General features: G+C 42.1%; 1 protein-coding gene and 1 long non-coding RNA gene across 2 annotated transcripts; one reads left to right on the top strand and one right to left on the bottom strand.

The window, feature by feature from the left end:
* The first annotated feature begins 467 nt into the window (after nt 1-467).
* LOC110985896 (uncharacterized) lies at nt 468-17,770 on the top strand. Its single transcript, XM_022247341.2, has 4 exons — nt 468-831; nt 5,274-5,479; nt 7,547-7,669; nt 13,359-17,770. Exons 1-4 carry the CDS (start codon nt 626-628, stop codon nt 13,925-13,927), a joined length of 1,104 nt encoding a protein of 367 aa, XP_022103033.1. The 5' UTR covers nt 468-625; the 3' UTR covers nt 13,928-17,770.
* Nucleotides 17,576-19,961, bottom strand: LOC147798988 (uncharacterized). Its single transcript, XR_015425253.1, has 2 exons — nt 19,403-19,961; nt 17,576-19,086 (listed from the first exon to the last, which is right to left on the bottom strand). It is a non-coding gene; the product is annotated as an uncharacterized LOC147798988 (long non-coding RNA).
* Between the last annotated feature and the right edge of the window lie 1,436 nt (nt 19,962-21,397).

Below are 21,397 nucleotides of genomic sequence, written 5' to 3'. Positions count from 1 at the left end.
TCACGGTCCAGTAACGACAGCGGCACGACGGAATGACACGCCTTGCAGGCAATCTCATTAACAGCGCGAGCGACCATAATGACTCTAGCGCTACGCATGAAGCTATGTCAAGGTGTATCCTGGGACACAAAGTTACGCGCCAAATGCTACGTCACACGGTATACGGGAGTGACTCTAAGAAGATTCCATTGAAGCGAGAGGGGTGGAGGGCAAGACAATCGTCACTCTCAAGACCAAGGCATTAAAATTTCCGCTAAAATGGAACTTATTTTTTTTCTCATCGAATACCCTGCTTAGAACAAGAAAAACACTTCGAGAAAAAACCTACAATAAAAAGCACTTCAAGAACATAAAAGAAGCAACTCCAAGTAACTGAGCGGTTCTGAGTCTTACCCAGCAAGACCAATGAAACAGTCTAGGTCTCTCTTCCAGTGGATAATTAAGCCTGCCCGGAATCACTTCTACAAAAGTCAAAGTCACACTTCCCCGGATAAAGAAATCTCCGAAATTCCTTTCGAAAGTTGTCATGCCCACCCTATAAAAGGACCCGATGCAACACTGGACCGCCACAACTCTTTCCATCCTTGGGTGATAAAGACATCGTCCCTGTTTCGGGGGAGTTGCCATGGACATCCTGAAGGGTAAGACGATCGATCAAGGACTCGAGAGTCCCCAGGAATTCGCCCACAGGATCATGAAGATGATCAATTCGGCGACCATGACTGTAGCCCTCAGCCTAGGGGTTGAGACAGGCTTACTCAAGATCATGGGAGGTTTACAGGAACCTTCGACAAGTTCACAGATCGCGCAGATGGCAGGACTCAAAGAAAGGTAAAAAGTTCAAGTCTTTATTTCCCAGCGTTGTTGAATCGAGCGTGCAGTAAGATTCGCCTGCTTTTAAACAACTTCATACTGCTGTCTCGCTCTGTCCTAGTCAAGCCGCTGATCGCCGTCAGTGGTAAACAAAATTTCTGTCATTGTGGAGAAACAGTCTTTGCTTCCAAACTGTGAGAAAAAGATTAAAAGGGGGTATCGAATAAGCCAGAACAGTTAGGTCGGTATTGCAAGACATTAGACCCTAAAGAGATGCTAAAATTAATGCACGTTATGTAAATACTCATTTAGGGCGCAAATGTCGGGAGTTTGCATCAGTTGGTGACACTTTCTTCCTGTCTTTCCGCAAGCTTTGAAGTTTCGCTCTCGGCCAAAGAATTTACGGTACTATCCTTCAACAAAGCAAGGTGGAACAGCTTGCAGTTGGGTTGTTTTATGAGTTTTTTCATAGGAGGTGGTACATAACAGTACACATTTGCTTCAGGCATCTTTTTATATCTGCCTGACCAACAGGTCAAGGTGTTTGGTTGTGAGGCACTTCCGTAATTCTGCAGTGACCGCATCGCAAGATGCCTGAAAAAATTATGGAGTGAATAATCAGCCGAGAACGAAACTGTCGTTGAATGACATAACGAAAAATTTTTGCAATTCACCAATACGAAAATATTTGACATGGTGGGAAGACTGTGGTCGCGGTTCGTCGAATACCTCCATCGGCATTCGGGGCCTTTACGAATGTGATAAATTCTGTTGTTTCGTCGAATGTTTGTTGTTATTGTGTTCTCAATTTTCGGGAGTTAGCAGCGCTTCTCGTTACCGGATCAAAATGTCGAAGCAAAGAAATAAATTCGCGATTGAGTCAAAACATCCGTGGCTTCATTGTCTAAACAAACACTGAAATAAATTAGACTTGAGTGGTTGGGCGGTGAATCACATTCCTTCTTTGTGTGTTCGTGTGAAGCAGACCATTAGCATTCAAGAAATATCGCAAATAGCATTGAACTGAATTGGAATGAAACAATACAAAATTGATTTAGCGTGAGTTGACCCAATTAATTTATCCTTAATCACTTGTAACAGCTAAAGGCAAGTCTGATTTATATGGAGACGTTTTGTTCCAATATTCAGGGTGTTTGAAGAAAGACAAAACAATGAAGGCAGCCTATGCAACCTTTGCAGCCTATACCTTCTGCGTATTTCAAGTTACATTAGAGTTTTAATTCGTCAGAATTTGATTTTTAAACCGGTGAGCTTGAACTTCTCTCTTGAACATCTTCAAAGTTTGGCAGCGGGGACACGAGAAAGATAGATACCCCTAATTGTGAATGACTCTCTGTGATGCTAGTTGTTTTAGCACGAAAAATTAAAATTGTTTGATTGTGACTTTTAATTTTACAGTTTTTCACAGTATACCGATGAAAAAATAGACCTATAGTTTCTTAGGTTCGTTTCGTTTTCTGTTCATGTTTCGCGAGATGAGCAAAATGTATAATACAAAAACTTCTGAAACTGCTATACTGACTACAGTGACGTAACAAAGAACACCTACAAAGGTTAACGATCTGACCTGCGGTGTTTTAGCCATATTTCCTTCCAAGGTCGACTCCGGAACAGTAATGGCCACGATTAAATCCTTTTTAACCAACGAGAGAAAGACGATTTTGTTTTGTTGTATTTCCTTTCCCTTCCTTCCAAAACCATTTAAAAAGCACAGAAATGTACCCTCAACAACCTGAAAGGCTAAAACAGGTTAACCCCCAACCTGAAATGTGGTTTTTGATTCGCCCTCGTTCTATTTTGAGGGTGGCGGAGGACACTTCGGTTATTGCTGGCACTGTCTGAACTTCTGATTACAATATACGACGCGTGTTGCAGGATTCTTAACGATTCCACAGTTCTCTCAATTTATCACTGAAGCCATTTTACGTATATCGTGCAAGAACCAGTTCTTGAAAATGATAAATCATCATTTTCAACACTGAAAACGCAACTTGGAATAAAAATGTAATGACTTTAAATACCGATGATTACACAGGTAATGTGTGAATATTCAAAATGCTAAAGAAACGGTGCGCTGATGTTGTATGACCGGAATGTCTTGTATATTGATCTCTGACCATAAACTTAACAATGCTTTCCAGTCAGGCGATTATCGCCCAAAATCTGCAAAATAAGCATCCGCTCTGAGAACAAACTACCCCCTTAGTTTGCTTTTAATTCAAAGGTTTCCCAAATTAAAATCATTTTGACCGTCCGACCATTTTTCATGTCAGTGAGAACTCGAGTCTCCGGTCAATTCCCGTAATTTTAGCAATCAGCTATTCTTTAAACCAAGACGCCCACCACGTCACATTACCGACTCGGGGGCAGGCGCGCTACACGGTATAAGCGATCTTGGAAACCAGGCTGGACGGATTGCGGGTGAGCCCCCCCCCCGGCGTACGGACCGGACCATACGAACTGTATCGAGTCCAGCCCTGGTCCACGCCGCTGGACACTTATAATGACCGACAGCGGCGGAACGGGGGGGCTGGGTGCCGTTCCCCTCCCCCAACTTTGAAAGGTAGTTATCCCTCCATTGGCCTACCTGCCATTGGAGGTACATTTCCAACTTTATAATTATATTTTTTCGGTCTAATAGCCGGGCCTCCCCCCCCCATTTTTAAAACCGTTCCGCCGCTGTTGATAACGGTGGAAGGTCTGTAGGATGGTTTGGGAATGGAACTAATATTTAGTTTTCTATGTGCAAATCGAAAAAAACAGAGTGTAATGCAGGTTTCGCGGTGCAGATGTAATAAACACGAACAGGCTATCAGGTTTCGGTGACCGATTTAACGCTTACACTTGCAACCACCCGAAGAAGGTAGGGCAACGTGCAGTGCATGTAACGCGATTACAAGCCGGCTTTTCCGATGAAAACTATAGCTCTACTTGAACCGGACTCAACCTGGATAAAAACGCTTGGTTGAACCTCGCCGAAAGATTTTTAAATAATAGTGGGAATAAGAAACTGAGATCAAGAGCTCCACCAAAGAAAAATGTGTTAAGTGAAGTAGAACATGTATTCCGACCTTCATTGTAGAAATTTCACCAATAAGAATCTCTCTCTTAGTTAACCTTATACATCCATAAAACGTGAAAACGAGACAGGAAAAAGAAAAACAGAAAACAAACAAAGCAAAGTATACGGATATCCACCCTCCTTGTCCTAGTCTCCTTGCTAACAGAGTTGACGGCGGGTGTTAATGTTCTTTGACGATTGTTTTAGGGAAATCTATGATTAATGTAATCCTGTTGACAAAAGACAGCAGCGGGTGAGCTGATTCTTGGTTATACGTTACTGGTTCATTGTACTGTCAGTCAGTTAAGAAAGACGTGATGATTATGACGTCATAGAAATGTCGTCCATATTATGATATACGTGAAAGTCTGAACGGGTGAGTGCCACTTCAAAACAATGTGACGTCAAAAATCTTTTGCTAAATTGTCTTTTTTCGGCAAAATTGTCATACTGTTGCGTTCTTAATGTTCCCTTTTGAGGTCTGCCTATAATGAATCCGATTAGAAAAAAATGTCTTCACTCCCCTCTACAAGGGCGCAGGCTGGGGGCGGGAGTACCCCTCCCCCGCCAGCAGAAGGGAGTTACGCTGGAGGTGTTCATATTATTTTTTTTAACCAAACAGCAGTACGTTATTTTATTAAGATGGCTTTGATACACGATGACCAAAACGTACAATAGCGAATTCATGTATCTGGGGCGATCTGCTTTTCACGTTGGCAGTTGGAGTTCCACTTTCTTGAAAATTGCACCGGGCGTCGTTTCATTTTGTACAGAACAGTTTTAGCAAATGAGCAAAATGAAATCGACCTAAATTTCGTCTGCAGTCGGCAAGTTTAGCCAGAATGTCAAATCTGTACTTTGGTAAAACAGTTATGTTTACTTGGTGGTAGCCATTCATGACATTGTTTTATACGGTACCTAAACGAAGCATGTTGGTTGTTACTCCATAACCCCACAAGGTTATACGTAATTACCCCCATCCCACCCACTCTAAGAAGAAAGAAACGTGATGTACATGTATAGGCCATCCTGTTGATCATTAATGGGGCTGTCTTTTGGGACATATGTTTTTAGTATAACATCCCCTTATCATGCATTAAAGTCACAACCAATTACCTGTGCTTGCATATAATGGCAACAACCGTGCCTATACGGGGAAATGAATGACCTGTTTGCACGGTGCTTTCAGAGCTAAATAGGGTGGGGTAGCTGGACATGTCATTTCCTCGAGCCTGGCATCTTGCCACTTGGGAGAAGTTCGAATCTTCATGGAAGGAAGCGTCTCCGTTCCTTCATCCTTGTAGGACGTCACATCATTCCCATGTGCAGAAAAATGTTGAGTGTTGATAATGCCTTGCCCATGTGATTTCACACTCAGGTACGTACGTGAGTGGTTAGGGGCGATGGTCGTCGGCCGCATTGTGGATGTTGACCCAACTGAGAACACGTACTATGTACCGCCAGAGCGACGTCCCTTTCTGGTGGATGGCCCAATGAATGTCGTCGCCTTCAGTCGACTGATTCCGATGTTGTGCGAAGCCTACGATGACGTTGCCGACTGTTTCCGAAGAGACGGACCCGCAGGTAAGTGTGACCTCTTCGTAACGTCAATCGTAATTGCGGCAAAAATAATAAAACCTTAATGAACATTCATGAAAAATAAAAGTCTCTCTATGACAGAATCTCCGAAAACCACTCAACATAAAAGAAAGAATCGAAATAGAAGGAAATAGGAGGAAACAGGGAATGATTTGAAAATTTAAGGCGGTAAGGCTTGAAAGAAATTTGACTGCCTTTGCTTTAAATAGCGGTCATCCACCTGTTGACCTTATTAACCTGAACTAAACGCTGGACACTAAGCTGGTGTATTTACACCGCACACGGCATGCTTACAATTGCCGGCCACAAAGCGTTTCACTTCCCCTAAACCAGCCAGCTTGATCCCGACCGATCACATTACACGCCTCATTAAGGCACCCTATCCCACAACACGGGGCGGACATTCTCAGGTGACTCAACCGCCAAATCCTTGTCTTGAATATGGCTCTTTCAAGCATGGTCCAGACTGAAAAGAACCCAATTTTTCTAAGTCAACAATTTTGTGTTATTATGGAGGGTGGCTGCACTTCTAGCATTGAAAACCAGGAGACCAACGAGCGAATAAAAGACTTGTGTTAGTAAACAACTTATATAGAAACTCGCCGACGTTTGTGCTATTGGGAGTAGCACAGCGCAACGCCCGCAGCCCTGATTCGTACCCTACCACACCATCGTGCCCGATGACAAACGCTCTTACTGCCAATCCCCAACACCCTTGGTCCAGGGCCCCGCGGGACCTGCTGCGGTTTCTATAGTGCAACTCGCACAAAGCCTCCAAACAGATGCCGAATATTGGGAACATAAACCCCCGGAATTAGCCTGGTCCGCCCCACTAAGACCCTCCGCATCCCCGAGGGTCGACGGAGGATTAAGAGGGTCCGCCTCCATGGTGGGCGCTTACAGTACAATGCGCCAGCAGAGCCCACCGTGGTACCTTTCAACGAAATTCGCGGTAAAGTTGCTTTATTTCTGCATTTTTTGGGGGGGAGGAATTTAGATGGACCTCCCCAGCTTGTCAGCAGAACTCCAGATGCCAAACCATTGAAATCTCAAGGAACACATCCCTGTTTAACAAATTATTTTTGAAATTTGACTGGAATTTAATACAGAAGCACGGCCTTTTCCGTGATAGTCCGTGTTTGTTTCTGCACGAGTCGATGGGAAGACTTCGTCGTTACGGGTTTTGTCGTACGCTCCGATGTGTCAAACTCAAAATCATTGTCTGTAACTCTACTTTTTGTGTGTGGTTTGTAGAGCAGGGTCTGGTTTTAATTCCATCCGGTGCAATCTGTTATAGCGAGTTTATGTCCTTAATTAGGCAACATGCATTGATTTAAATTCCACTTCCTTGCCGAGAGTAAATGAGAACGTGGCGATTTTTGTTGTTGTTGGGGTATTCCAAAGTTTGTACCAGGGTGGCTCATCAGTAATGGCTCATAACTTTTATTGTGATTTAATGGTCAACTTATGCAGTTTTAACAAACAAACCGAACCCATCTTAGTTTGGTTGATTGAACAAGTCGAACGTCTCAAAACTGAAAAATTGGGTTTCAATTTACGGAGTCTTTGTTCATTGAATCATTTTTCTTTTCTGTCAGTGATATGAGTTCCTGCTGCGGGCGTCGCCGGTGGCCCGGGAGCAAAAGATTTAAAAAAAAAAAAAAGAAAGAAAGAAAAGCGACAGAAATGAAAAAATAAGAATTGTAATGAATACGTGTACCAGCAGTATGTTTGAAAATACCTGGGAATTGACACCTGCCATCGTTACTGATGTATCACCATCAATTTACTGCTGATAAGTGCTTTGCCCAGCCCCATCCCCCTGGTAAAACTCCTGCCCCAGAAGAGAAAGCTGACGACACCAATGGTTCTTACCATAGGTCAAGACAGTTTGAAAAGAAAGTACACGTGCATGATAAGGAGACATTTCCAACTTTTCACACCAAGAAAATACAATTCTGACCGCGGATTTTCCAACCTCAACATTTTGCCCAATTTTTCGGACACCGCCGATCCAGTCCCTAATATGTTTTCTGTCCTTTATACACGCAGGTGTGAGCTACAGCAAGTACGGTAAATTTCACCAGTTTATGGATCACATGTCAAACATGCTTCACAATACCACGCTCATCCCTGACGTTGTACCCTCCATCCCAGGTCTAATGCCAAAGCTCGGTGAGTATGTCACTTGATTTGTCACCATCTCTGGACAGTATGAATTTTAACACCCGACAGCTATTTAGTGCGAAGCCATTTCCCTTAAACCCCTTTGTACTCAGTCCTGTAATGACAGAAATTTAGATTTCTCGGTGTCGTACGAAAGACGACATCATACTGAACACATTATAAATACCATTTACAAAAATAATTCGTCACGTTCAAGAAACAGATTAATTAATTTCGGTTTCCTTTTTTGTATAGCATGCACTAGTCGTAAGGCATTTAATTAAACGTTTTGAAAATAAGAAGTGTCGTAATATTGACGCATAGTGAGTTGTAGCTTCATTTATTTTGCATTCTTTCCCGACGTTATTTTGAAAGAAAATTCAACTATGAGTGGAACAATTTTGAGTGAAAAAAAAGTTGCAGTTTGTCCTGATCTTACCTAGTTAAGTTGAACTATTTTTTTAATCGGCGTCTGTTTGCAACGTAGACCTGAACCAGATGGAAAAAAGGGGGACTTGTGAGCATTCCATAAAATGAAATTGTTGCGGAAGAATTATAACCCTGGCCAATTACATTGAAGTACATGTATACCCAACCCGTTTCGACTATCCCGGCACGATCGATGTACATGTACAGTCGTTGTGGCATACGCACAAGTACAAAGAAAAATTGAACGCGTCACAATTTGAGGTTTTTCGCGTGTGGGTTTTGGGGACGTCGGCAATAAACTGGAGTAGGCGTGACCGGCCAGTAGAAAACGCCAGGCTTGTTAACGAACGACACCCGCGGGACATCGACAAAATAAAATCAATCTGGTTAACAGCTCCCATTGACGTCGGTAATTATATACAAATCACGTCGCTTTGTTTTGCTTCGGTAGAGGGTGTTCGCATACAAACTGATGGTTCTGGTGAAAGATGGTCCGTGTCGTACGGCTTCAGGCGAGCCGTAATTCACGGTTGGGGAACTAATGACGACCTTAACAAGCTCGGCAACACGCGCTGACGCTGGACCCCGTTTGTCATCGGAAGCTGCAATCGATCTAAGTGGTTGAGAAATAAAGTGCCGATGAACGTGTCTGACTGTCGGTGTGTGCCACACACAGACAGAACGTCAGAGAGATGCATGCGCGCTGTTACTGAGGGAACGGTACACTGTGACCCGGTATCCACGAACGAGGCCAAGTCGGCAGAAAAACTTCACAGATAACTCTGGGATTATCGCACACGAGCAAAGCAAACACTGGAATTCCGATTGTTTGTTTCTGATCTTTATGAGCGTTAAGTACTAGGAATCTGTTTAAATTACCAAAAAATTACAGCTCAAAAATTAGTACAGAATATCAGAACCCTTGCCTTCTTGGCATGGGGTTGATGGGTTTGGCACCATTTTGAAGGATTTAATCTTAAATTTCGAAATAAAAGTTTGAAAAGGAAACAAAACTTCTGCCAAGCTGCAAACACGGAACCAACGGTAGTTCTTCTGTGGAGATAAGTCTATCTTGAGCCATAATTTCCAAAAGTACTCAGAACTGTTCTAAATATTGGGGGTAAACATATATTATCAAAGCTGAAAAAATCCGGGATGCTGTGTATAATGGTGGTAGTTATTACATTACACACCGAATTAATCAAAAATGGACTAACTTCAAAAATTAAGTATCTTTATACGTTATTAGCAAGAAACCATTCTCTATGACATGAGGCCCTGTGAGGTCGGCAAATGGAGCTGCATGATGTGAAATCATTTCGTGAGAATGAAATGCACGTAAACGTCCGCATGCCAGCAGTCCAACATCAATCGAGTGGGTCTTCTGGCTGTCTTTGCTGCAAAGTTGCCCCGCGTAGTTGGCAAGCTTGCTTACAGGCAAAGCTAGTGCGGGGCCCGGTGTCATTTGTGGAAGAAATAATTACACTCGAAAATTCGTAATGTTGAATTTACATCATGTGGTGAAGGGGTTGGCCCTTTGAACCGGTGGTGGAAGGGTCGCTCCTTAAAGGGTCTTTGCAATGTACTTTGGTTAATACAACTCTTGAAAATGCATCTGATTCCAAATTAACCTTATGTTCAATTTTTGTCTTCCTATTTTAAACATTGGGATGAGAAACGATGTGATGATGTCATTCAGGACGAAAACGTCCATGTTCACTGATTTGTGCAAATATGAAAAGCTGGAATTTTTCCCAATATTTTGCAATATTGCAATTTTGATTCACAATTCTGAAAGAAGAACCTAAAAATGAACAGTGTCTTCGCAAACTGATATCAAAGCAAAAGCGCCCTCAGCTGTACAGAAAAGCACGAATAATTTTAGATACAAAGAAGAAGAGTATACAAGGTTGCACAAAAGTTAGAAAAAATGATCGCTAAGACTTTTCGTTCTGCGTATTAATGGGTTTTGTCAGCGTCAAATTGTGTTGAGCGAATGGAAAACTACTGAGCGAAAACTGCCCAGAGGTTGGGCCTCAAGGAACATGACATTCTTTAAAAAAATCTTGCGGGACTCGTCTATTTAAGGCCAAAACCCAGGGGCTTACCAAGGTAACTATGGTCGCTCCCTCACTTGGTTGTGCCTTCCAAGCACTCATCAAAAACCAGACTTTGGGGAAAGGCCAAACTTGTTTGGGGGAGCCGTTTAGCTTTTTGTGGTCTTTATGAGGCGGAAAGGCTGCTTAAGAAGCTTTTTACACGCTTTTTAAAAGAAGTGACATGAGATAGACTAAAAAATTCGCCTTCTCTCACCATTTCTCAAAAAGAAAGTTTTGGCTCTTTTATTGGAGGGGAGGTATGGGCTCCTCTTCCCCCACCTCTATATCCGTACTTTGAGTTGCACCGACAGTTGAGGACGTGTCGGTAAGCGAGGACTTCTCCCTTTATGTAATAAATTTTGTACAGTGTTCTCATATTACTAGCCATAATGACCTTGTTTGTAACCCTTATCTTGTTTTGGCCTCACATTGGTGATCTAAATATCGCGCCAGGGAAATTATTTTAAGGTGATTTTTCTCGGGTTTTTTTTTTAAGAAAGGTATTCAAGTTCAAACGAGAAGCAAAACTCCAAAGCAATATAATTCTTCCCAGCATTATTACCGGCATGTAACATATTTCCTCTTTTGTAAGTTCTGCTTGTGTGTGATGTGCGTCTCCGGGCACATGACCAATCTCACAGCCGTAATTCTGTCCCCTCAAACCCCAGCCATGGAATAAGAGGTTGATTTTACTGAGATTTGAAATTTGGCAAGAGCGTCCTTGAAAACATCCATGGTTTATTTATCTGCAAAGATTAAAGTTGATTAGCGGAAGTCGAATGGCATCTGCTTGTATTCGTCGAAAATATGATTATGGATTGATGCCATATAAATGTGAAAATTTGAGTGGTTTTAGATACATTTCTTTTGTCTCGGAGATGCTGTTATGATCTTCAAAGTTGAAGAACCTTTAGCAGTTCGTTGCCACCTACTTTCTTTTTGAAGGTGGCATTTTCTTCGTTTTTATCTCCTCTTGATCACATTTGAACATTTTCCAAAGAAAGAGGAGTGGAATTAATGTTTTCAAACTGGGTTTGTCTCGTCTCTGGAACCGACCTACTTCGGTCCCGAATTGGCCCTGTGATATCGGTTATGTTTTTCATGTAGTCACGCTTATCGGCATGTTTCTAGACGAGAACTTGGGAGTGCCATCGGCACATTTCAAAAATGTTAAGTTATCGAGTTCCTTGCCAACTCTGGACGTCAAGAAACACGAGAATATAACACTTTTTTTCTTGAGATCGTCGTTGCGGAATGTTTGATATCAGTGCTAAACATTTGTCCTGGGCATGATTTTTTGCTAGAAAGTTAAGCTGGAAATTAGGGACCTGGATTGTGCGTTTTACTGTCGTTTTCCAATGTTTAATAATCAAATAAATCCTGCCCTCAGCAGTAAAAACCGAAATGTATAACACTGCTACTGAATCAGATATGTGGTTTTCATTATAATGTGGGACTGCGATAGGTTTCTGTTGTAGGACAAGCAGTCTTGGGGGCAATCAGCCCAGAAATTTTATACCGCGAAATTGTTTTGTTTTATACTTGAGGTACTGTTTTGTAATAAGACGGTAATTTCTTAGCATGCTGGGGTTAAGACTAGACTCATCTTTGCTTTTTTGTTTAATAAAAAGTTCAAAATGCACATGAGTCAGGATTTGTGGCATCCACACCTACATTACCGCTGATTACAAAAGTTTGTACATGTATACACGTTTTTAATCATATTTGTCTGCCATGAGTTTGCGAAAGCATTCAGAAAATGGTTTGATCATTTTCCCTTTATGAACTAAATTTATTTCAACTCAGTAGTCTGCAGATACCCACGGGTAAACTTTTTCAGATTATCAACAATTCTTGGAGTAATTCTTGAAACTATGGACTGCAAACTCGGCCTATGGGCCTGTATTTATGACAAATGACAACTTTTTGCGATCGATTCACCAATCAAATTGAAAGCGTTTGACAACCATGGTTGTCCGTCAGTACAAAAATCAAAAGAATAATTCGCAGGGTGTTTAAACACAAAAACAAAAAAACCGAAGAGTTTACCTGCCCCTGCCTATACAGAGTGGTAGGTAACGTGCTAGAAGAAAAGAGGTCCGTACCCTTTCATGCCAGCTGTTTTCTATTGTCGTGTCTTCTTTTCTTTAAATTGAAATTAAAACCGTCTGTTTTTGTTTTATGGTTTCTTTGCTCTATCGGCAGGGTTTAAAGCCTCTTTCCTTGATTTCCTACCATGTTTTTTTTTTTTTAATTTTCTCCAGTTTGGTCCACATTTGTTCCACCGTGAGTTTTCTGAATAAATTGAGTGGGGTTGAGAAGGATGTATATTCCATGAATCCATCGCGTGCAATTCCGAAGGCACGCGCGCTGTTGACATAACCCAGTCAAAATGCTATACGCGCTCGAAAGACTTACAATTTTCACAAAATACGCTGAGTCTAAATGGCAAAACCAGCTGTGTTTTGGATGTAGTTGACCGAGCTCCATCGGTTCAACGCGTGAAGTATTAAAATGTGTCCAGTTCATAGCCTACTTAGCACGGTTGCCAGCTCAAACGACCTTGATGGTCAAGCCTGTCACGCCCTAGTTTGGACCTGACGCCATAGGCACTTAATGTGCCGTGTAATCAAACTGGTACAGGAGAAGTGTGTAAAGGGGTGACAGAAAATAAGGGACACATCTCTGCCAAGAAAATGCAGTAGGGCCACGGCGTGCTCGCGCCTTCAGCCAACCGGTGTTTTGCACAGTTCTCTTGTGTACCCTTTTCGGCCCTGTAGTTTATGTACCATTGCTCGCCGCGTTGCATTCTGGGAGCGCGCAGGACGCCACTCTGGATAATATAAGTTTGTGTATAATAATTTAGCCAATGTATCATACTGCTTGCGATATACCTGTTAATAACCCAATATCACTGTGAACACAGTTCAAAGAGCGCGGGATTTTGTTGCTGGATTGGTTGATGTTAGGTTCCAATGACACCACAACAACGCTGTCAAAGTCCCTTGTTGGAAAAGGGTATGGATTGTTTACGTGCACCAAAAGTGCTATTCAAAAGCCTGACGGGGCACATAAAGAGATAGGCCTCCGTTCAACCGATGTACACTACTCACAGATGAGGGGATTTTCAGAAGGGCCTTTTGCTAATCGTTAATTTCCTTCATTTTCAGAATCTGGGTGTGAATGCCTAGACGTTGGGTGTGGTCGGGGAAGAGCGATACTTCTTCTCGCACAAAGGTTCCCTCGAAGTATCTTCTATGGCATTGACATCTCGGATGAAGCCATTGCATTTGCCCGGAACGAGGCCCAGCGACTCAGTCTGTCCAACTGTCACTTCATCATCAAAGATGCTGCGTCACTGCCGGGACAGTGGGTGGAACAATTCGGGTTCATCACCTGCTTCGACGCCATGCACGACATGGCGCATCCACGGATAGTGCTGAACGGGGCCCACCGGGCACTGGCACCCGGCGGTATCTACTGCATGCTTGAGCTCAACGTGCACAGTCACCCTTCCAAGAACGTCGGGAACCCGCGAGCCATCGACGGTTACGTCATCAGCCTCATGCATTGCATGCCCGTGTCGCTGAGCTTCGAGGATGGGGCGGGACTGGGCACGATGTGGGGTCGTGAAATGGCCGTGAAAATGCTCGAAGAGGTCGGTTTTACCGACGTCACCATGACGCCATCTAAAGATAAGTTTAATCTGATTTACGTCGCTAAAAAGAAAACTGAATGACTTCATAAATTCGATGGACATAAACACAGCGGAGGTTGTAAGCATACTGAAAATTTGACATTTCTGAAAGAGAAATGTATTCATTGTTTTTTTTACAGAATAAACAAACGCAGTGATTGCTTTACATCGTAGGACAAGATACATTGTGTATTTCTACAACTTGTATAGAATTCCATTCATCTTTTTGTACAACAGTATCACCGACCATTTTGATAATTCTGACTGCATTTAGCTTTTATACAGTACAAAATGTTGTCAGTGTATCTTTCACGAATTTCCTTTAGGGCTAATGAGCACTGCACGGTTATATTACACTGGAATTTATACAGTTACCGCGGTATCCTTTTTTTTAATCGGTTGCAAATTGACTGGAATGGATTACGCATATTTTAAGGTGTTGTGACTGGGCGAACGAATAATCTTAATATATACGTTTTATAACGGAAAGATACAGTGGATTAAAGAGACTTCTTGGCGGTGCTTAAAGGCATTTAAGAACTGAGACAAGCTGGGCGTACTGTCCTTTCTTTTGTGAGGTTTATGAAGAAGTTTTAATTCGAAATCTGGAACATTTTTAAGCACATTTAAGATTGTAAAATTATGCAGACAGCATAATGGTTATTGGTCTGGCTCGGTTGCTGGCACTAAGGTATTTATTAATTATAAGTGAGAATTTATATAGATGTAGTTTGGTCGTTCTTTACGTCAAAGTGTGTTAAAAACATAATGGAACCTACAGACAATAACAATGTAGAACCTGTATACGCCCTTTGGATGCAAAATGATTTGAACCCTGAAGATTGTAATCCCGTGAAAACATTCAAACATTTCAGTATACCGTAAATAAAGTCCAACCCCCGAAAAAAGAGGAGTATACAGTTAATGAGTTCATACAAACGATGCATTTTAGAGAAAATTACTTCTAAATTTTCTTTCAATTTACAAATGGGGGCTATGAAATTGAATGGTAAAGGATTTTTGCATTTTTATTGGTTTTGGCACCAATTACAGCATTGCTTCGACTTCAAGCGAAAGTTTGTATTATTTCTTGACAACGTCATTACTAAAATGGCAGTTGAGAAACGGACATAACCGATCAGGTTTTACACGAGAGTGCAAATTAACTGGCACGTTTGGTCAATCCCTTTGCAGAAGCGTAGGATTGCTTGATTTATTAACAGATCATTATAGCCATTGGCATTAGATTTATTGTTTCCGAATTCCATGGAATGATTTCGTATTTACACCAAGAGGCGTCTGGCAACATGGAAAGAGCACGGCCCAGTTAAAGCAGGCATTTGAAAAGATAGGGAAAAGGCTGTGATATTTTCCAAATTTCTCCTCTACGTAACCGCAACAAGTCTATTAATAGATTTTCTAGATTCCTAGCTGTCTGCCATTTGTTTCCAGCTATGGAAATGTGGGCAGTTGGATTGTGGGTCTCGTGTGGGACCGCAGAATCGGAACATGCACATGACAGTGATTAAGAACATCCTTCTTGTGTGATTCCGGATAACATGGCTGGCCAGATCATGTTGTAATGCGAGCCGGGAACCAGGCGCGGGTAGGGAATTGACAGGGGCTGGTCCGTATTAGAAGAAGGGAATTGAGTTCAAATGAGTCACAATTCAAAATGTCACATGACAACCGTTGCCCAGTTTGTGTTCCGGGGATGTTTTGTGGTTGTGGCATTTCAGCCGCGGAAAAATGCTGAAGTGTTCGAACGCTGTAGGATCACTTGATTCTTAGGGCCTGGTCCATAATAAAGTTTTGAAGATAGACCACGCCCCACCCTCCCTCTCTGAAAAGGCGGGCCAGTATTGACCATCGACGTTTAGTTATTGCTGTGTGCAAAGGACAAATATTAAATGTCAAACTAAGCGGAGCCATTATGCCTAACACGGGAGAAATATTTCCTATCCTAACCCCTTGTTTGTCGGGGGAAGGAGTTGAAAATTTTAAGTATAAAGAGTAATGTTCGAAGCCCCCGTAACCAGTCGTTTGAAATCGGCCTGCTGCAAAATTAATGGGCATGCCGATGTAGCTTGTCTTGTTGGGGGAAAATGAAATTAACATCAGCTGGAACAAATTATTCGAAACCTGGAGTTATTTATAACTTGTAACTTGAAGTTGTTCTCTGATCCACATAATTATAACCACATGGAGTAGATTGGTTGAATATGATTGTGTGTAAATATTATTTCATTGATTGGTAAAGCGATTCTCCTCGCTAAGAGTTAACAATTGCGGTTTGGGGAAGTGAAATTTTTATGTTCTATTTTTACTGAAAGACAATCCATTTTTTTTCTAATGAATGGACATTTGTAGTCAGTTGGACAAAAAGCGTCCCAAATTGCATTTCGTAAAATGAACAAAATGTAAATTACAGCATTGTATATATTACTGTAGAATTTGCTAAATGTGTCTAAACAAATGCTGCTTTTCAAAGTTATAATTATACAGAAATTGACAAATTGGCTTGTTGAGCTTCCAGCTAGACGGTTTAATGAAGGCTTACTCCAAATGACGCCAGCGGGAGAGGATGTAAGCATAACATTTCTGAATGAGTAGGAGTGTTTGACGCAATGAGACACTGAACGGGTCGAGTGCGTGCAAGTTTTAATGAATGCATTTCGCCCGCCCTGGTTGCACCGATGGGTTCATTAAGGCCAGATTTATGTAAAAACAAACCGGACTTGCTTATACGTTTGTCTCGTGGTCTGTGCTCGTCGGTTGTGCCAGGAATGCCATTTGGCGCCTCGAGGCGCGACTAAGTGGTTAGTTCGTGATGGAGCGCCATACTGGATCACGTTAATTGTTTCGTTTTTTTGTTTCATGACGACCGTTCGTTTATGAGTGCGCTATTCCGAGATCAAAAGTAGCGAATGAGGAATTGCGGTTCCTTGTCAGGCTATTAACGAGTCTACCGCCTGACCTCATAATAACCACAAACGAATGATGGAAGACGCACATGACCAGACTAAACTTTCCAAACCAACAGAATGCACATTCGTCAGAGGAATCCGTCCCCGGCCAAACACCGATCTCTGTTTAGACAAAGAAAAAACGGATATAGCTAATTGGAACTCCTCCGTCGGTGAACTGGTTTCCCGACTCCCTTCCAGGTCTGAGAATGTCAACTTTTGATCCAGTGATCGCATTGAATAAAGCCACCCTCTGACCTGAGTGAAGTTAAGTTGTAACCGGAGCCTCGCATGCATTAGGTCAAAACTGCAACACAACTGACTTGTTGCTTGGAAAACTTACATTCGATGAATTTTTGTGAAAGGACGTGCCCGAGGGCGCGGGAAATGAGTATACCTCTTTTTTTAATGAAACCCCCCCCCCGTTATATCACGAAAACCCTCAAAGGAAATCAAGCAAAAAAACAGTCATTGTTACAATCTCAGTCGTGTTTAGGCCTAAGACACGATTGTTCGGCTCTTAGATATTCTTGAGGTCAGATTTGACCGTGCTATGAATGCTGGATCAAAAATAAATATGCTTTTGCTTTGCCTTATTTAACTCGATAGAGCTTAAAATTTTGAAGAATTCAAGTCACGTTTTTGACATTTTTCATGATTTTTGTATCTGCGTACTTTGCTTATAAGCTCCGAATAAAATAAGTCCCACTTTGTGCAAATGTCAAAGAGTTTCAAACCTCCTTTGCATAATTTATAAAGGGACCAAATTTTTGCAAAGTTGTATAAATAACTTAAGTAAGCCATATAGCTAAACAACGTACTGTGAATGAAGTATAGTATCTTGATACTATGTAATGTTTGTACAAAACAACTGTATTATAATGAATAAAGTTACCTTGAATAAGATATGCACAAGTCACCCAGATGTTGGTTGGTGTATTTGTTATGATGGCAGAATTTGGCGCAGGTAAGATTTAACAATTATTGGCTATATTGTGGCGTCCCTGGGGGTGTTAAAACACCATATCATATATCTAAGCAGGTGCAGATCCTTGTTTAAGTGCTGGGTTAAGAACAAAACAAAGAGAATAAATGGCTTCAACAATGGCGACAAATTTAATTAACCCCCCCAATCGAAAAAAATCGAACTTTCAAAAAAACCCGGATCAGCCTCTTCACAGCAAGTTTTGTCATACCTCTCTCGTGAGCTCTGCGTTTTTTGTCCTCACCGAAGGTCTCAAATTTAATCCAAACGACGAATGTCTCGCTCCGTTCCTGGACGGAAAGTGGCACAGACTCGGCGCATCGGCGTGTCGGTTAAAATATATTGGTCGCACGTGTTTGCTCTAAAGCACTCTCTTGACGTCTCAGTTAGAAACCATTTTGGAGGAGAATCAGTCTGATTTTTCACGTTCAGCAGACATGGTGTTTTAGAACTTATACGAAGACACAAACTGAAAACGCACTTCAACCGTTGACAAATAATTTCAATTCCAGAACGACTGATGGTATGACATGATCGTAGTACCAAGTCTCCCTTTTTACTGCTTCATAGATGGAAAGTTATCGTCACGTGAATAAAGTTGTAGGCCTACTTCATTGTATTCATGTCATCAAAGTAGGATTATATGATTCCTTTACCGCTACAGCCGCCCTTGAATGTTAAACGATAACCTGAAAACTTTTTTTTTTAATGAAAAACTGGTTTCCTGCGCTTCACGAAACTTTTAGAAAAACAGTTTCTCCATCACCATCGGAATTTAATGCCGGACATGGGTGAAATATTGAATTTTATTTATTATTCCAGTTTATCTTCTCTCTCAACACGCCGAGATTGCACTTTTTGTGAACTGACCGCCCTTCAGATCTCGTCTGTCAGTAGCACACGAGGTGTAATTTGACGAGAATGCGCAGCGCGTTCATCATTGGGGGGCCGTCTTGTCGTCGGTGACCACACAGCGACGCGGAAGTGACGAAGGATGGAAGTCGGTGGACTCATGTGCGTGTGTACAGCCTGTCATGTTTTCCGTCCTGACCTAGTTACTTGAACTCCTTTGCCTGGGAACTCCCGGCAATGTCTTGGTCCCCCGACACGGCGTCAGTCATCGGCCAGGGCTGGCGGTGGTCTCCAATAAATCGGAGGGGGTGGTACCCGCTGGCGCGAGGGATTACAAACAATGACGGGAATGGCAGAATGGCAGGCCGTTGTGTATTCAAATGCTGGCTGGTTTTCACCTGTGGAAGGAGTACAAGATCCGGGATCACTCCCGATGGATTAGAGCGAGAAGACAGGGGTTAATTATATCCCCACCCCGACACCCCTACCCGAACCCCGCTGCGGGGACTAAAAAAAGACTTGATGAAAAAGAGGGGTCTTTGACACGAACACCCCACTCAATATGCTCTCATGTCTGATGTCCATGCCTCAATCAGGGCATAATGCGAACATTCTCGAGCTCAACTGATGTGATTATAAACTCTTGCGACCACGTTTGTTTCCCCTGCCTTGAAACTGCGTCCTCGGTATGGAAAAAAAAGGATTTGCCCTTACCACTGGGCCTACAGGGCGGTTGGGGGCAGGCGGCCCGTAGCTCTTCAACAAAAAAATAATGATGTTACACGTCTCACTATAGTATGATTCGATAACCAGAATTACAGGAATATAAATTTATAATACGTAATTTTTGACGGTTAGCGTTCAATTTACACGGATGTGCGCAGAAACACGCGGCTTCGAAGACAAGACTCTCAACATTATGGCGTACATGAAACTGCCAATGGAAATACGCAGATTCCAAAATGCATGCGCCTTCACGGACATGGTACGCTCCCTGAAATGCTTTTGCCTGTCAAGTTACGTCAGGTGAAAAACCTCCATACTTTGCCGTCACAACACTCACGGACGGGTGGTACGCGCGTTACATGCCTCTTCGATCAATAGGGTGTCGCGATCTGCCACATGCACGCACGCGTCAAGCTGAAAAACGTGCCTAAGAATGCAATGCAACCTCAGTTATGGCGTCTGGATTCGTCATCAGTAATTCACTTTTGTCGTCAGTAAACCCGATGAGTGCTTCTGAATCTCATCCAACTCGAACAGATCTCAGGTTGACGTGAGTCACGTGCGTTTTTCCTGTTTTTGCATTGCGTGTGTGCGCACGTTCCACAGCTGGCCAGCTCCAGCGGCTCATATTGCTCTGAATCTACCATTGACTTTCAGCTTTATCCTGAAGATAAATTTTAACATCTCGTTCTTGAGGTCCAAGTTGTTTCATCGTATTTGCAAATATGAATTGGTCTGATGGTCGGGATGTCACAAAACTGCGTGTCGTCGCGATCGTTGAACTTCAAAGTGTTGCAAGTGATCGCCTCCTTGCCCGTACACTCTGTACTGATGATGGCACACTTTATATTTGTGCTTTCCTAAGGCACGCAGTGGACTGTGGGCCCCACTAGTTCCATAGAAAAATGCATGTGTAAATAAATAGTGACGTCATCAGAACATAGGCCTAATTAACGCCAAGACCATGCACTGCCAAAAAAAGACGAAGTATAAAATTGATGCAATGAACATGTACCATCTATGTGCGGTGTCACGTGAAATCTGGGACCCCATGATATCTAGTCTTCCTTTTACATGGACTCTGTCGCTCATATCTTGAAACATTTAACGTATTCATCGTTTTATTTTAACATTCATCCCACGTGTATGTCTTAGTCCGAGTGTTTTTTTGTCAATCTATTAGTTTGTCGATTGGATCTTGTTTTGTTTTGTCAGGGCATCTTATATATAAGCTTCCAGCTTCTTAAGATGCCCCCATATAGCCATCTTCATTCCATCTATGTATATACCCCTGTCAAGTTTTCTCTGTGTGTAAATACTAGTAATATTGTTCTAAATATATCTCATGATAATTAATTTATATTATTCTTCTATATGGCATTATGGAAATAAATGTTGTTGAACGACTGACTGAAAGGTAGTGGTTCTCATTTTGTTCACCATGGGCATGCGCAAGACAGCCACGGGTCCATGTTTCATCGTGTCAATGTTTCATATTAAAGCGCTGTAAAATCCAAGAGCACGAGGTGATTGTATGAAACAAAAATGAAATCCGAATGGGCGTGAGGTCGATCTTATGTAATACATAGATTTGGCATTATGAAATAGTGCTTATCTCACTATCCCAGTTCAAAACACAACATACGCAGAATAAACTCGCTATAAAATTTAACACGTCTACATTTGGTTACTGCAGTTTGTTCATAGATACTTCGTTTCTGTATTGAGATTTTCAAATTCAGCACTCCTTCCGTTTATAACGCTGCCCGTTTCATAAATAATGCATACTTTTAATCCAAAAGATCTTTAAAATTGATACCTTTACACTTCATCAAAAACTTAAGTCACTTTTGCAAGGCTTTTTGTCCAGATTCTTTCAGAAATACCCATCCCTCTTTGGAACAAACCATCCACTCAACTGACCAAAAATGCACTAAGAGCAGAAAATTTGAGGGTGCAAGTTGTGTTTTGATCGGCGCATGT

The sequence above is a fragment of the Acanthaster planci genome, linkage group LG05, assembly GCF_054643075.1.
Source record: "Acanthaster planci isolate LZ-2023a linkage group LG05, COTS_SCS, whole genome shotgun sequence".
Classification (NCBI taxonomy): Eukaryota; Metazoa; Echinodermata; class Asteroidea; order Valvatida; family Acanthasteridae; genus Acanthaster; species Acanthaster planci.
This window is presented reverse-complemented; position numbering and strand designations above follow the sequence as displayed.

What these genes read in the sequence shown, in the direction of transcription:
- LOC110985896 (XM_022247341.2), top strand. Translation starts at nt 626, where the DNA reads ATGGACATCCTGAAGGGTAAGACGATCGATCAAGGACTCGAGAGTCCC. An exon ending in ATGGCAGGACTCAAAGAAAG is followed by an intron (nt 832 to 5,273) that starts GTAAAAAGTTCA and finishes TTTCACACTCAG; the next exon opens with GTACGTACGTGAGTGGTTAG. An exon ending in CCGAAGAGACGGACCCGCAG is followed by an intron (nt 5,480 to 7,546) that starts GTAAGTGTGACC and finishes TTATACACGCAG; the next exon opens with GTGTGAGCTACAGCAAGTAC.